This window comes from Phalacrocorax aristotelis, chromosome 8 (genome assembly GCF_949628215.1).
Source record: "Phalacrocorax aristotelis chromosome 8, bGulAri2.1, whole genome shotgun sequence".
In the NCBI taxonomy this organism is placed as follows: Eukaryota; Metazoa; Chordata; class Aves; order Suliformes; family Phalacrocoracidae; genus Phalacrocorax; species Phalacrocorax aristotelis.
The window spans coordinates 4,006,880-4,021,235 of record NC_134283.1 but is presented as its reverse complement, the minus strand read 5'-3'; the positions used below and the strand labels follow the sequence as shown (position 1 = coordinate 4,021,235).

The 14,356-nt window shown below is 43.8% G+C and overlaps 1 protein-coding gene across 3 annotated transcripts in view; it reads left to right on the top strand.

Moving 5' to 3' along the window:
• CRISPLD2 (cysteine rich secretory protein LCCL domain containing 2) overlaps nt 1-13,879 on the top strand; it is a 31,588-nt gene extending 17,709 nt beyond the window's left edge. For all 3 annotated transcript variants that reach the window (XM_075101247.1, XM_075101246.1, XM_075101245.1), the window contains 7 exons: nt 267-333; nt 1,319-1,449; nt 1,598-1,641; nt 2,766-2,838; nt 3,514-3,589; nt 8,316-8,449; nt 10,465-13,879. In XM_075101247.1, the coding sequence (XP_074957348.1) occupies nt 267-333; nt 1,319-1,449; nt 1,598-1,641; nt 2,766-2,838; nt 3,514-3,589; nt 8,316-8,449; nt 10,465-10,519 (580 nt within the window). In that variant the 3' untranslated portion in view covers nt 10,520-13,879. The remainder of the gene's footprint in view (nt 1-266; nt 334-1,318; nt 1,450-1,597; nt 1,642-2,765; nt 2,839-3,513; nt 3,590-8,315; nt 8,450-10,464) is intronic.
• The last annotated feature ends 477 nt before the right edge of the window (nt 13,880-14,356 follow it).

Below are 14,356 nucleotides of genomic sequence, written 5' to 3'. Positions count from 1 at the left end.
GCCAGTCAAGAACTTCTGGTTAAGGTTTCTGCAAAGAACGGGACAGTTTATCACTTGGAGAAAAACCAAATCCACAGAATCTAAATATTGGTCGGGCTTTTAAGGAGGGTGGAGGAACCGTTTTAAAAAGTAGCTATTTTGCAATCTTGTTTTTAAATGGAAGAGTTACGTGAAATGAATGGAATGACTATTAAATGAAATAGAGTCAAAGTCTGTTTTTCTTGAATTGTTTTTTTGCCACCCTCAAAGATATATATCTTTACTAGGTATTTGTGCCCAGCTGGCTGCTTGTACAGTAAGGGAAAGATCTTTGGAACATTTTATTATGAGAGTGTAAGTACCTTTTAATAGCTCGTCGATGTAATTTGTGGGGAGCTAGCGGTAATAACAGAAATGGGAAATGCCAACAATTCTAGTGTAATTTGGCTTTTCGTATTCTCCAGTTGTGGTGCTGTAAAATGGTGCTAGTACAAGATTATCTGTATTTTCCTCAACTTAGTGATGAAAAAAAGAAGCAGGCGAAGTGATTCCAGACTTGATTTTGTCATGAATGCCCTTAATGTGCGACGAAACCCGTGGAAAGCGAGGGATGGGGATCAATAGACAGCTTTTGCAAAGATGTCTTCTTTAATGTGGGCAGCTGCCATGCCAAACAGAAACTTTACATGAAAAACACTGTTAAATGTTGTAACTAAATAAAATCTTGGGCTGATTTGCTGGAACTTGACTTAACAAGATTATTTATAAATTAAGTATGGCACCGTTTTCCCATCAAAACTACTTTTGGGGTGATGAAAAATTGAAGACAAAAGGGTGTTTGTGTGAAAGCCTGTTTGCTTTCCCCATTCTGACTGTTGGTGCATGACTGCATCGCCCATGATACATCTTTGCCCTGCAGCTTCTGAGATTGCAGACAGCCGCCTCCTCCAGGTGGTTTAAGCAGAAATATTTTGGCTTTGAATATTTTGAGAACTGGAAATGTTTCATACTGGTTGTTAATTTCCAATGCTGTTTTTTCTTCTAAATTGTATATAAATGTAAGGTTTTGTTATTTTTAAAAAAGCTTGCCATTCAACCAGGCAGTGCTTAAAATAATAATAATAATAACAACAACAATAATAATAATCTTATAAAATAAGGCTGTGTTGGGACAGTAAGATTTAACAACCAGATTCCAAAGGAGTGCACTCAGCTTATTTTCCATTTGGCCCTTTGGTGGTGGTTTCATTTCTTCTTCGTTTTTTGCACAGCGGCCGGTCAGCGTTGCTCTGCGGATGAGATTTATTTCACATACTGTTTGTGTTTGTACTCTTGTCAGTCATCAAGCATATGTCGTGCTGCAATTCATTACGGCATCCTGGACAATAAGGGGGGACTGGTTGATATCACGAGGATGGGGAGGACGCTGACTTTTGTGAAGTCTACCAGGAATGGTGTGGAATCTTTTAGGTACTGTCTTCATTAAAAAGGTTTTGTATTTGCTTTAAATATAAACCGATGTTCAGTCATCTTTGTTACTCATATGTAGACATAGTGAGTCAAGTAATTATAGTATGCTTATTTTTTTAATAAATGTTTTTGTTTGCTTGTTTTGCAGGAAAAGTAAGCCTTCAAATGCATTCATGGTTTCCAAAGTCACAAGTAAGTTTTAAAAGCTGAGATGAAACCATTGTTGCTAGAGTTTTATGGGATACTTGAAAACATCGTTCCTTACAGTGCTCAGTGTTGTTTTAAGTGGTCATATCAAATGGTTCAGTACCACAGCTAAACCCTAGAGTGGCGACCCATCACCCGTTATGGGCAGTTCCACCATCAACCACCTCATTTTTCTGTGGGTATGTCGGAGGAAGGTACAGAAAAAGGTGATAACGGGCCATTTCCAGCAGCATCTCCTGGTGATGGATAATGGTCGGGTGCAAACATCAGCTGCAGTGTCACAAGCTGCTGATAGTAAGGTGATGGAAGATGAGCCGTATTTGTATGAAAGCCTCAGTCTAGTGTCAACACTGAATAAATCCTGATAGTGCAGTAATATAATGAAACACATAATACATATGAAATTAGTTTATATGGAGATTCATTATATTTATGATGAGCATATAAATAAATACTGCGGAGTTCTACTTTTTAAATGGTTCCCACTTTCTGAATGTCTTTGAATAATTCTTCCTCCTACAGGTAATCATCATTTGATTAGATCCACTTGAGCCAGTTTCAGGGAAAACTATAGGTGTTAGGTTATTTGGACTCCATAGAATCATTAAGGTTGGAAAAGACCTCTAGGATCAACAAGTCCAACCATCAACCCCACCCACCAAGGCCTCCTAAACCATGGCCCCAAGTGCCGCGTCTGCATGGTTTTTGAACCCCCCCAGGGATGGTGACTCCCCCACCTCTCTGGGCAGCCTGTGCCAGGGCCCGACCACTCTGGCAGTGAGGACATTTTTCCTAATATCTGATCTCAACCTCCCCATGTCTGGAGCTGCAGCAAAAATACACTGTCGTGTGGGTCAGCTGCTTTTCTCTTTTGAAAGCTGTGACCTTTTTAAGGCCACCTTGTAGTATGGTAGTAGGATTTCTGCCGGAGAGCTGGTTAGCCCTCTCCTGGGTGCATGCCGCTGGTCAAGGAGCGAGTGGCCTTCCTCCTGGTGCCCTCAGCTGGACGCAGGTTTCACCAGATGCGTTGCGGGGCTGTGACTTGTGTTTTCTGCAGCTGCCCGAGCTATTAGGTCTAGTAATTTGCCTTTCCATGTTTATTTCCGCAGCACAGACGCTGGATTGCTATGCTACAGTAGCTGAGCTGTGCCAGTTCAAAAAGCCGGCCACCCATTGCCCAAGGTAACTGCGTGCCACGAGCATGAGCCTGCTTATGTTCAGCTTAAGCCCGCTCTGCTCTGAGGGTGGAGGATGCTGAGGTCCCCAAATCTGAGGGCTAGCAGGAATGGAGCTGATTATACCAGATGAACTGGAAGAAGGGGTTGGGAATATAACGTTTCCTTCGGCCACTGTGCTTTTCTTGGCATCACAATAGAAAATTCATGTCCATCCATGGACGGCTTCAGTAACGTGTAAGTCAGGCTACACGATCCCGTCTCAGCGCACCCCGATGTATGAGCGTGCAACTTCGCATGCTGTCTGTATTCTCCTGCACTTGCTGGTCTTTGGATGTGGTTTTCCTTTCCACCTTAAAACATGGAAGAACCTTGCGCAGGTACAAGTCGTGGCAGGACAGGGGGGCACAAACACACGCAAACAAGTACCTGCGCAGCGTTGTGCAAATATATAGGTGCTCCCCTTTGAAAATGTCAAAAAAGACCAATCCCTGTTTCACTGGTCTAAACCCTTCTATTTGCAGTTCTGCAGCAACTACCAAATGCCATCTGAGGGGAACAAATAATTAAATTCACTGTTGCCACCTGCAGACCAGATGCAGGCACTTGAAATCTCCCAAGAATGCAGCTTGCTTTCCTGTTGAGCCTTATAGAGAATAAGTATGAATAAATTGTTTTCTAGGATTTATTGTCCAGCCCACTGTAAAGATGAGCCATCGTACTGGGCGCCGGTGTTCGGCACCAACGTGTATGCAGACGTGAGTACGCTCCTTTTCCTGATGACCCCCTCTATCACAACGTCCATATCGCAGAGCTGGGGTCATACTCGGCGATTTAGGGAAGGCAATCAAACTCTCTCTGCGATCATTACAATGCGGGGATGGGGTAGGTGGGGATGAAGGAAGAAGCAGCACCAGAAAAGTGCAACAGCTGCTACGCTGGGCTGGGGTCAATGGGCCTGGGGAGCCCTTACGCGCTCCGGCACTGACTTACTCTTATGGACTTGGGCAGGTCACTGAACCGCCCTGTGCCTTAGGGGTGACGGCTGTGAAATGACAGTAGCGCTTATCTGCCTTTGCAAAGTGTTTTGAGATCTACAGACGAGCACCAAAGGGATTTGATGATATGCCATCACATCATGCAGTTAGCAAAAATAGATTTTGTTCCCCCTCCCTGTTCTACTCTTTCCGGGAGCCGAACAGCGTTTTTGAGCAATGGGGATGCAGCACAGAGCAGTGGAAAGAAAGCATGCGAGCTGGTTTTATTGGTTTGTTTTTCTAAACTCTGTTCATGGGGATGAGTAGAGACTTGATGCTAAAACTAGGCAAAGAGTCATTTTTCGAAAATCTCTTAATATTAGGCCTCTAAAAACTGGGTTTCAATGTTTTTCCATTTGTGGATGTCTCTCTTTTTTTTTTTTTTTTTTTTTTCCCCCCCTGTTGGAGATTGTCTTTAGAAACGCCAGCTCCCTGGCCAGTGTGTAGCCTATAGCAATGTGCTTTCTGAAGGCCTGGGGGAAGCAGTCAGCAGATCATGGACCCCCAGCTCGGGGCTGGTGTGGACATTTGCAGACTCCAGAGAAAAAACATCCTGCAGAAATCCTACATTAATTTGGGGCAAGCTGTTGTGAAAGCAATTTTTCAAACCCCCTGTTTTTTTATTTTACTCAAGACCCGTTTTTTTCAAGGTAGAGCTGCACAAACAGGTTAGCCTAGACTAGCTCACATGCAAATTCGTCGGGCAGCTGCCACCCTGCAGTACCTGCCCCTGTGCATGCTCTGACCTGCAGGATATGGGAAAAAGTTTTCTCTCTTTTACTGAGGACAAAAGTACCTCAGATTACCCCCGAACAGGGCCTGCGATTACAAGGGTATTAGGCGAGGCCCAGCATCCCAGGCTGGCGTTGTTTCCTGATTTGTACTGACGCAAAAGGATTAGTGGCCTTTAATCAATCTCAAGCTCCATTTCCTACCATACCCCCTGGGTATTGTTTCATAAATGGGGGCATGGACTGTGATTTGGGAGGAAAATAAAATTGGGGGGGTGGGGGGGGAAAGTATGTGGCCACTTGCTAGAGGGTTTGGTGAACCTTTGTCTGGACTACTGTACGAATTGTAATAAGGAAAGCAATTAGGTTTTTATGAGAGTGTGAGACTGGTAGCAAAGCAGGTGAAACCAGCTGAGAAAAAGGAGTGTGAGGAGGCTGTGAAACGTGCTGCAAAGGGAGAGGTATTGATGCTGGGCAATGCTCGGGCTGGAAAGCTGACAAGAGAATCACGCGTGCCGTGCAGGGAGAGTTGGGGCAAAGGCTTTTCCCAGGGAGCTGTGCAGGGTGCCCGCCAGGAGGGGATGCTGTGAATTAACCCGAGCCTGCGGCCGAGGAGTGATTAAAGTGGAGAATAAGCTGGATGAGACAAGTGCTGCTCTTCTAAGGAGGGGCCTTTGCCTTCACGGCTAGAGTGGCACCTTCGTGGCCCTGGGGGGACTTGTGCTGCAACTGTGTGGTCTTAAATAAGTTATCTAAAAGAAAAAAGAAGCGCCTTGCCCTGTTTCCAGTCTGCACTCCCTGCAGTGCCCACTGGCCTTTTAGCACCTTCTCCAAAACATCCATTTGCTAAATGCTCTGGCAGGTAAGGATTTGATAGTCCAAGCTGTGATGACAAAAATGCTTGGCTAGTCTGGGTACCAACCTGCTTCGCTGTGCTTTTGGCCCGAGATAGCGTTTGCATTTACATCGTCCCAGGACGGCATGTGAAAGTTTGTTTTGCCATGAAGAACAAAGCTGTGACATGAAGGATTGGCAGCTTTTATGAGATAAGTCTGATTTTATTCAGGGGTGGTAAGTGCCACTAGCTCGGTTTGTGTTAAGGGATTTCTACCCGCTTTAAATGCATTCTGATTGGTTTATTTTCCCTCATCATTATAAAATTATCTTGGATTGTGTGGCTATAAGATTATCTCCGGGTTAGACCCAGTGGCTTAAAGCACAAAGAGATATTGGCAGACTTCGCTTTAAAAAGCAGTGAATGAAATTGTCCATGGTGAAATTAGTAATACTGTGGAACAGGGGCGTAAAGGAGCCTTAAAATTTGGGGTAAATGGACAAAATGCAAGAAAATATGCTATGGGAGAGGTTCATGCCCAAATGCCAGGTCTTTCCAGTGACTAAGAATTACTTTTTGGTGAGAAAGGCTTGCTGGCTGCATGCGGGGTTTGCAGATGGAAGCAGCACGTGGGGGGAACGTATCCAACAGCCTTCCAGTGCTGAAATTAGTAGTGAGAAGCAGCTGGCTGGGGAACAGAAAATTCGTTGCCTCTTTTCCCTGGTGGCACATTGCAGCAAAGTTCTTCATGCTGCCGTGTAACTGGGGGGAAAAATAATTGGAAAAAAAATTACATAAAAAGATCTATGAGCATGTGATTGTGCCTAGGAAATAAAACTCAGGTGTTGCTGGTGTGGACAGGACCAGTTCTGGGTGATGCTGGAGCTGTGCAAACACCTGAGGGTCTTTATCAAGGCTGTAAAAGAGCTTTTAAGTTTCACAAGACACTGTCATTTGTCACTCGGACTTTAGTGTGACATAAGACTTCAAGGGAAACCCATCCCCATCCCTGCTCAGGAGCCCTATCAAGCTAACATTTTCTCTCTTCAAGAGAAAACGATTCTCTTCTCTTGAGATAAGGTCTTTTATCCACAGCTGTGCAGTAGTTCCTTGGAGGAGGATAGATCACCTACATAACGAGGCTGACTTTTATCACCAGAGCAAACAAAGTTGGGTGGCTCAGCTCTCAGGAGATACGCACTTAATGGTTAAACCGGTCCCACTAACGAGGAAACAATGGATGATCAAACTCATAGTCCCAGGCTATTGCTAATAGCCCATATTAAAAATTATTGTCATTTTATGGGGTAGGCCTCAGCGTCCACTTTGTCTGCAAATGCTCTCAGAGCATCCCAAGGGGCTACACCGTGGGAAGCCGTTGTGTTGTCCCTGCAGCTGTTGCATGTCTGGATTTGAGGGGAAGGCCTTATTCTTGTAATGCCTCATCTTCCAAAAGCTCTGCAATCCATTCATCAAAGCAGAGCCCGGCCTGGGATGTGAGAGGGCTGTAATCCAACAGAGTGATAAGGGGAGGTTTGGGGTAAGGCACTAAAAAGCCTGTTGGTCCAAGCTTTGAGTAAGCGGCAGAACAGCAAGTCCTGGAAAAAACCAGGAATGCCTTGAAAAGAACATCGTTTCGGATGTCTCCCAGTGGACAGTGTTGCAAATTGATTCAGGACGGTTTAATTTTATGAGCCAATTTTAGCTTTACAGATTTCCCACCACATATTAGGGTGAATTCACAGGATATCTTCCAAACACAACGTTCCCTTGCTCCCTTGACCATATATAGAAGCAAAATACCAAATTGGCACTCCAAAGTCAGAGAGCTGCCAAGAGATAGGCCATCCAAAGTGATAAATATATAGGAGACAAAGCAAACCTGCCATATATGGCTGCAAGAATGAAACAGCACGGTCTGTATTGTACATATGTGACGGCAACGCTTGCCCTTGGCACTGGTTTTGTGGTAGTTTTGATTTTTTAGCGATCAGGGAGTTTACCGGGTTGGGATTTTTACCTGCTGCAGTTCCCTTGGGCAAAGCTACTTTTTGCTTTTTATTATTCCAGCTTGCTGTATGTACATCCTCTAGAGGGTTGGCAGCCAAGTTTATACTACGCCTAAGCCTTCTCTTCTTTTGCTCTCTTTTCTGGATGCTTTCGGAGCTTAGTCATCAGTTGTTAGTGTTTTGTGTTCCTGCAGCTCTTCTGACTCTGCACATCTTGGAGAGCAGGGTAACGGCGCGGTGTGCAGTAGGGAAGCCTTAGTCTTTTCAGAAATGCTAATCTCCCTCCATACTCGGTGTTGTCTTACGGGGCGATGCCTGTCCAAAAACTACGCCACTCGATGGGTGCAGTCCTTCTGCTTTTCCCAGAAAGAAGGATGTAAACTGGACAGTTGGTGGTCACTCACCTTAATTCAGGAAAAGGGTCTGCCTTTCAAGCTGCTGGGTGAATAAACTTTGCTGAGGTGGCTGGTCACTAGCAAGCGTTTCACTGCAGCAGTTTCTCTGGTGCAGACCCAAGAGGCGCTGGCTGGAAAGTTGTCCTCAGTTCAGCTTTGGCTCTGGATAATCTCCCAGGAGCAGCTCCGCCGCGGAAGGGAGTGGTGGAAAGGCTGCTTGTCCTCTGCGGTGGTGGTAGACCTTCTTACAGACCTTTTGCTTTCGCAGTTGCTGCTGGGGCTTATGACCTGCAAGATCAGTTCCATGGCATCTCTTATCCCTAGTCTGTCCATAAGGAGGACAGAATTGTTTCATAGCTCTTTCATTCCACTCATCTTTTTTTATTCCCTGGTTTTCCTTGTTGCTAATGGAGAGGGTAAATCTCCAGATATAAAATATAGACAGTTTGTAAGTCAAAATAATTCAATATTTTTCAGAGCTCCAGTATCTGCAAAACTGCAGTGCACGCAGGAGTCATTCCAGATGAAACAGGTGGTTTTGTGGACGTGATGCCTGTAGAAAAGAAGAAAAGTTATGTTGGCTCCTTAAAGAACGGAGTCCAGTCTGAGAGGTGGGATTCTTCTCTTTGTACTTTTCTCTTATACCCAACCGTGTGTTCAACTCTATGTCAAAGTCAGCAGGTATCAGCCAGAAGGGCTGGTGGATTGGAAATACGTGGCTTAACGGTGTCACTGAATTTCGGGGTGCAAACAAATGAGTGTGCTGTCCTGCTCTTACCTTCCACTAGTCAGTAGCTGCTTTCCCGATTGGGTGAAAGGAATGAAAGGTTTGTTAGGCCTTGTTTTATTTTATTACAGTATGAGTCCGTATTAATGCATTTTGCTCTACGTGTTTATCGCATTGAAAGAGCAGCACAGGTATTTCACAGCTTTCAGCCTGGCCCATGCTTTGGGGCTTAGAATGGGATTTTCCATTAAATTCTGGGGTGTGGGATGTGTTTGTTAACTGATTTCTCCTGTTGTCTCTGAAAGAAGCATGAGTAAATTAACATACAGAGAGAAGATCGAACAGGTTTTAAAGATGGGATTACCAACCGCGTATTATTTTGTAGTTTCTTTTGACCTAACCTTGCTGGTTTCGGTGTACAATCGCAAATCAGTGCTTCCAAAATCCTGCACCTCCAGATGATCGCAATGATCGAGTCGCGGCTCCTTCGGTCCATTCTAATTTTGAAACTTCTGTTTCAGTCTGTGATGTATTTTTTTCAGATATTGTAGTGATGGTATTGATTTTCAAACAGAATTTCCCACTATTCTGGGGGATTTTGGTCGCTGCTAACATGGTCCTGTCTGTTCTATGTAGTTCATCTTTTATAATTATCATAAGAAATTAAAAAAGATTCCTGTTTTTATTCTAATAATGGATATCCCAGAATGCCGTAGAGCAACTCAGAAAATAAAAATAGACTAAGCCAGGAAATCGATAGGCATTAAACATGGGCTTCTTTCGTATAGACCTGTCAGGGTCAGCATTTTGCAGTTCTGTGATTTGCAGTTCGGTAGATTGGATTTAGGTGACAAACCTCCTGTTCCTATGAGTTTTCTTCTATTTCTGTCTCGCTTTCGCTCATCTTTTATACTAACAGACAACCCGTTACTTGGATGGCAAACTCTGCCCTAGCTAAGAATAAACTCTACTGCTAGCAGTGACATGCAATATGAGCACCAGGTGCTGATCTGGGAGGTGAGGGAAACCAAAGACGTTCTCACAGCAGGGATGAGTATGAAGGTTTGGAAAGTGTTATTTACACTTGGCAGTAAGGAGGACCTTCATGCTGTGAGATTCACTAGACAGTGAAATATCTTTTCAAAGATGAGGGTGAAAACCTTTAGGACACTGGAAATAACCTTTGGTAAAGATACATACCCAGACAGGTACTGGAAAGGGTTGCCTTTGAGATTTACTGGGCCTTTACCCCCGCTGGAATGTTTATTTTGCGGGAATATGAACTTTTGCCTTTTTCCTGAGGTTTTGCTGCCCAGCAGGGCTGAAGGAATAAGGGCTGGGAACAGAAGAGACCCCTTTCCCCCATGCACACAGCCACCCCCAGCAGCCTGGAGTCAGAGCTGTTGGGGGCACCTCTGCAGACCGAAAACGAATATACATATTTATTGTCTTTTAATGTGAGCTGAGCCGGCTACTGCCATTGCCAGCACCAGGAGAGGGGCCAGACAGGCCCTGGGAACCTGCCAGCCTATTTGACAACTGTTTTTAGGAAAACATGTTCCTCTTTATGCCTGAATCCCTGCATAAGGGAGCACAGTGTTCCTTGGATAAAAGCTAGTACTGTAAGAGAGGCTTTTGCTTCCCAGCTCCTTTTGTTGGCACTAGCACTGTAGATTTGGATGGAAAGTGGTAAAATAAAAGTGAACTCGTTGATTTTTGCCTCCTCTTGATTTTATCCTTTCTCTTTTGCCTGCTTCTGGTGGGACCACATCAGCACAGAGTCAGCGTGCACCCCAAAGAAATTCAGTGTTACCTGTAGCCTGTCACACTTTGGGTCCTGCAGTACCTGCGTTTGGTTCATTATATGTTTTTTTTGTTCTTTATTTTTTTTCCCTCCAGCTTGAAGAACCCTTCAGATGGCAACGCTTTCCGAATTTTTGCTGTGAAGCAGTAAATTCCCAGGGAAGGTGCAGGTTTCTTTGGGAGAGCGCTCTGTTGATCTCCAGAGACAGGAAGGCTCCTCTGACGGCATCAGCTCTGACCGTACCCTCCTTGCCGATCTCTTTCAGGGATTTTAAAAAAAAGAAAAGAGAAAAAAAAAAAAAAAAGACACCAGGTTCTGACTCAGCTGTTCGCATCTCATCGCACCCGTTCAGCGTTGTTATCTTTTCGTGTTTCTGTTTCTGTAGGGGCATTCAGCAATGATAAACTGTTCTAACTTTCAATTTACGAGAGGTGTGCTACACAGAACGGCGGTGGCTCAGTGTACCACAGACGTAGGGATCGCGGCCTGGCCCTGGGTGGCGTTTTTAGGGGGTGAAGCATCTACTGCGATGGGCGTGAGGATGCGCACTGCTGAGCAGACTCAGAAGTGAGCGACTGTCCAGGCGCTGGACCCTTTGAAATGAGAATCTGTTTTAAAAGTTGCATCTTTTGAGGAGAGGCTGGGCTTTGATAGAGTGGTTTTGTGCATGTTTGATGTTTTCTGTGCGGAAGGAGAGCAAATTTGGTATTTTCCCAACAAGGTGGCATGCATCAGCGCTGCTGTGTACGGCTGCTGGGGCATCGCGCTAGGCCACGTTGTACGATGGTGTCACGTCTGGGGAGAGGACGTTCCTGTCAGCTGGACATCAAGGTTTCTTGGGGACTGGAGTAAGGCATGAAATGGTGGCAGAGATCCTCGCTGAAGAAAATGAGGCCACCAGATAATCCAAAGAGCAGGTTTAGTGTTTGCTGGTCAAACATTCGCAGGTATTTTGCAAGTCTGTCGACCTATGAGCAGTCAGTGTATCGGGGCTCCTGTGCTGGCACATCTCATCCTATACTACACACCATTTCAAATAGAATTTCAGTTACATGCAGTGTATTGTTTTATACAGCAGTGCTGGTTGTTTTATCTGTAGTAGCTAAGTAGTGATAAAGTTAACCTTATTTCTGCTAGGAATGGTTGCATCCATAGGAAGCATGTTCACTTCACCTTCGTGAAGCTCCATGTGATGTGTGCAGTTCTGAGACTAAAGCTATGGCATAAATCGGGGGAGAGGAATTTTTCCTGTTCATTTTGTGACACCAACAATCTCAACTTTCAGTGTAAACGCTTTACCCATGAGCATTTGTCATCCAGGACGGTATGTTTTGTAAAACCCATAGGTGTTGTAACGATGTTGTTTAATATTTCATTATTTATGTCTCAACATGCATCCAAATGCATTTCAAAGCCAAGAGAAGAGCCTAGCATGACCTGCCCTTTAAGACAGAAGGGTATTCTCTGCTTTATATTGGAAATGAATTTTTAGAATTGGCCTAAACACAAATCGGGTTGTCTTTTGGTGCAGTAACTTCATTACTCATGCGAAGGCAACGTAAACTTCAGTTCTTCAGTTCTTGTAACTGCAGAGTCCTTCTGCTCAATAATTTGATTGTAGAATTGTGTAACAAATGGGAAAATATTTCCCTCTATTTGGCAGATGTCTCATAGCTGCTTTTATGCTCAGGCTATGTTTGGTTTAATCTAGACAGATATAAAAGCCATCTCTTCAAGCTGTTTCAAAACACAGACAAAACAAAAAAGGTTTATATGATTAAGCACTTCTTTAATTCTGTAAACACCATGAAATCAGTACGAAAATGACTTTTTATCACTCAGTTTGTCTCACGAATGGGGTTTCTTTCTCTGTGAAATCTGAATCTGGTAAGAGACCTTTTGTAAAATATGAAATTGGAGGTGCTTTGCGTGGTCTCCAGAAGTGCTGCACAGCAAACCTACCTTTGGAGTGGACGGAGAGAAATGACTCTGTGTCATCATTGTTTATATAGTATCGTCCTCCAAGGTGTACAGTATTTGCTTCAGATAGGAAAACTATAAGTATTTTTTTTCTTACTAGGTAAAAACAGCTGGAACATATCTTAGAAAAGCTGTTGGTTGGAAGCGTTTGAGACCTTGGCAGTGAGATAAGGCTTCCCTGTTTCTGCCCACTGTGAATAATTATGCTATACGTGGTCTGGTTCAAGCCCATTAAATGCTGCAGCATGAATCGATGACCATCGTGGGCCAAAGGGTAGTCACAGTGCAATTTATTGAATTGGAGAGTGCGAGTGATGCAGTCAGGTATGGGACTGCACATAAAACGCCTCGATGCTAACGGATGATCCCACCTCTAATATGCTGTCCATGACAATTGCGTATGCTGTAAAATGATGGAAAGAAACGCGAGGGCTCTTGGAGAAAACTCCAGGGGATTATTGCGAGCACATAAAAATCCAAACAGCTTGGGATGTATCTACCTGATGAAAAGGGGGCGAGGGAAGAATTATTGTTCCAACAGAAATATCCTAAAATGCTTAATTCAAGTTACAATTGCATATTTTTATCTTCAGCCAACTGGTTTGGATTTTTAGAAACTGATGTTAATTTAAGTCTGTATCTGTTTATTTTTATATTTGTTGTACAAAAGAGAAATTGTGACTTTACTAAACAAATATTATTCGAGGTCCTGGGTGCTATTAATTTAAACATACCTCCACCAGAATTAGGGGTGATCAGGTCCTCCAAGGCAGTCATGATATATCAATTACTTGCAATCGTGTGTGCTAGCTATTCATATACAGGTGGGACAGTACCAGTTTTTAGCCAAATATTTACTGATTTTATTTCTGATACCAAAACATTTCTCAGCCTAATATATTTCAATGCCTCTTAAAGATGCAGCACGTCTTTATATCACCAGATCCGTTCCTCCTTAGACCCCATTAGTAAGCATGTGCCAACTTGAAGCACCCAGGTGTAGCCTTGCTGAAGCGTCTGGTTAAACCCCTGGCAAAGCCGATACTGCCTGGTTGTTCTTTTCCAATAAATACATTTTTGAAACCAAGACTGCCAGTGCAGACGCTGCCATTGCAGACCATCTGGCTCGGCGTAGCCGAATCTCCAGAAAACACAGCCAGCACAAAAGCTGAAGGGCGGCGCTTCCCCAGCTGCCGGTGTGCTGTCGGGTCCGTTGGCTCCATTAATTTCTTCATTTTAAGACGTTCAGCCGACAGTTGGGTGAGGAGTCTCCAGCTGGTCGGTTGTGCAGTCTAAATATTTAGGGCCAGTTCATAGAGTTGCTTTTTTTTCTATGAAAAATGATGTATTTTACTTCCTATGTATAAAAGTTTCTTGTAAATTTTTTTTTGTGTACCTTTGCATGTTTTTCAAGGGGCTGTGTGTTTGTTTATAAACTATAGTTTTTATCTAAATACAGAATTGTAAAGTGTCTCCCCCCCTCCATTTTCTTTTGATTCCTGAATTATTTGTGAAATAAAACCTTCCCAGGATGAATGCTTCCCTTGTCTTTAATGATCAGCCAGAGATGGGGTTGAATTTAGAAGAGCTATTTGGGATTCCTCCTGGGGACTAGAGTATCCCCTGGAGAGCCCAAGTGAGATCAGGATGTGCAGAGTCTGTTCCACAAACAAATAAACAAAACTACCCAGTACCCAGGCATTAAAAGTCAACCTTTGCCCCTTCAAGAATAAGATGTGTCCTTTCCCGAAGCATCCTGAGAGCAAGGGAAAACCCGTGTCTGTCTGAAGTAGGTTAATGAGTTGGAAACAGTGTTTAATGAAGTAGTGTTGCAAAATACAACTGAGATTAACTCCTCCCCACCTGACTAGGCTGGTGTTAAATGTACCCTTTTTTTTTTTTTTTTTGGAAGGGAAAAGTATACAGATTTTTTTTTTCTTTAATTCCCCTCAAAATTTTCTCCAAGCTCGTACTTGCTGACAGCACCACAAATCAAACCAAGTTGTT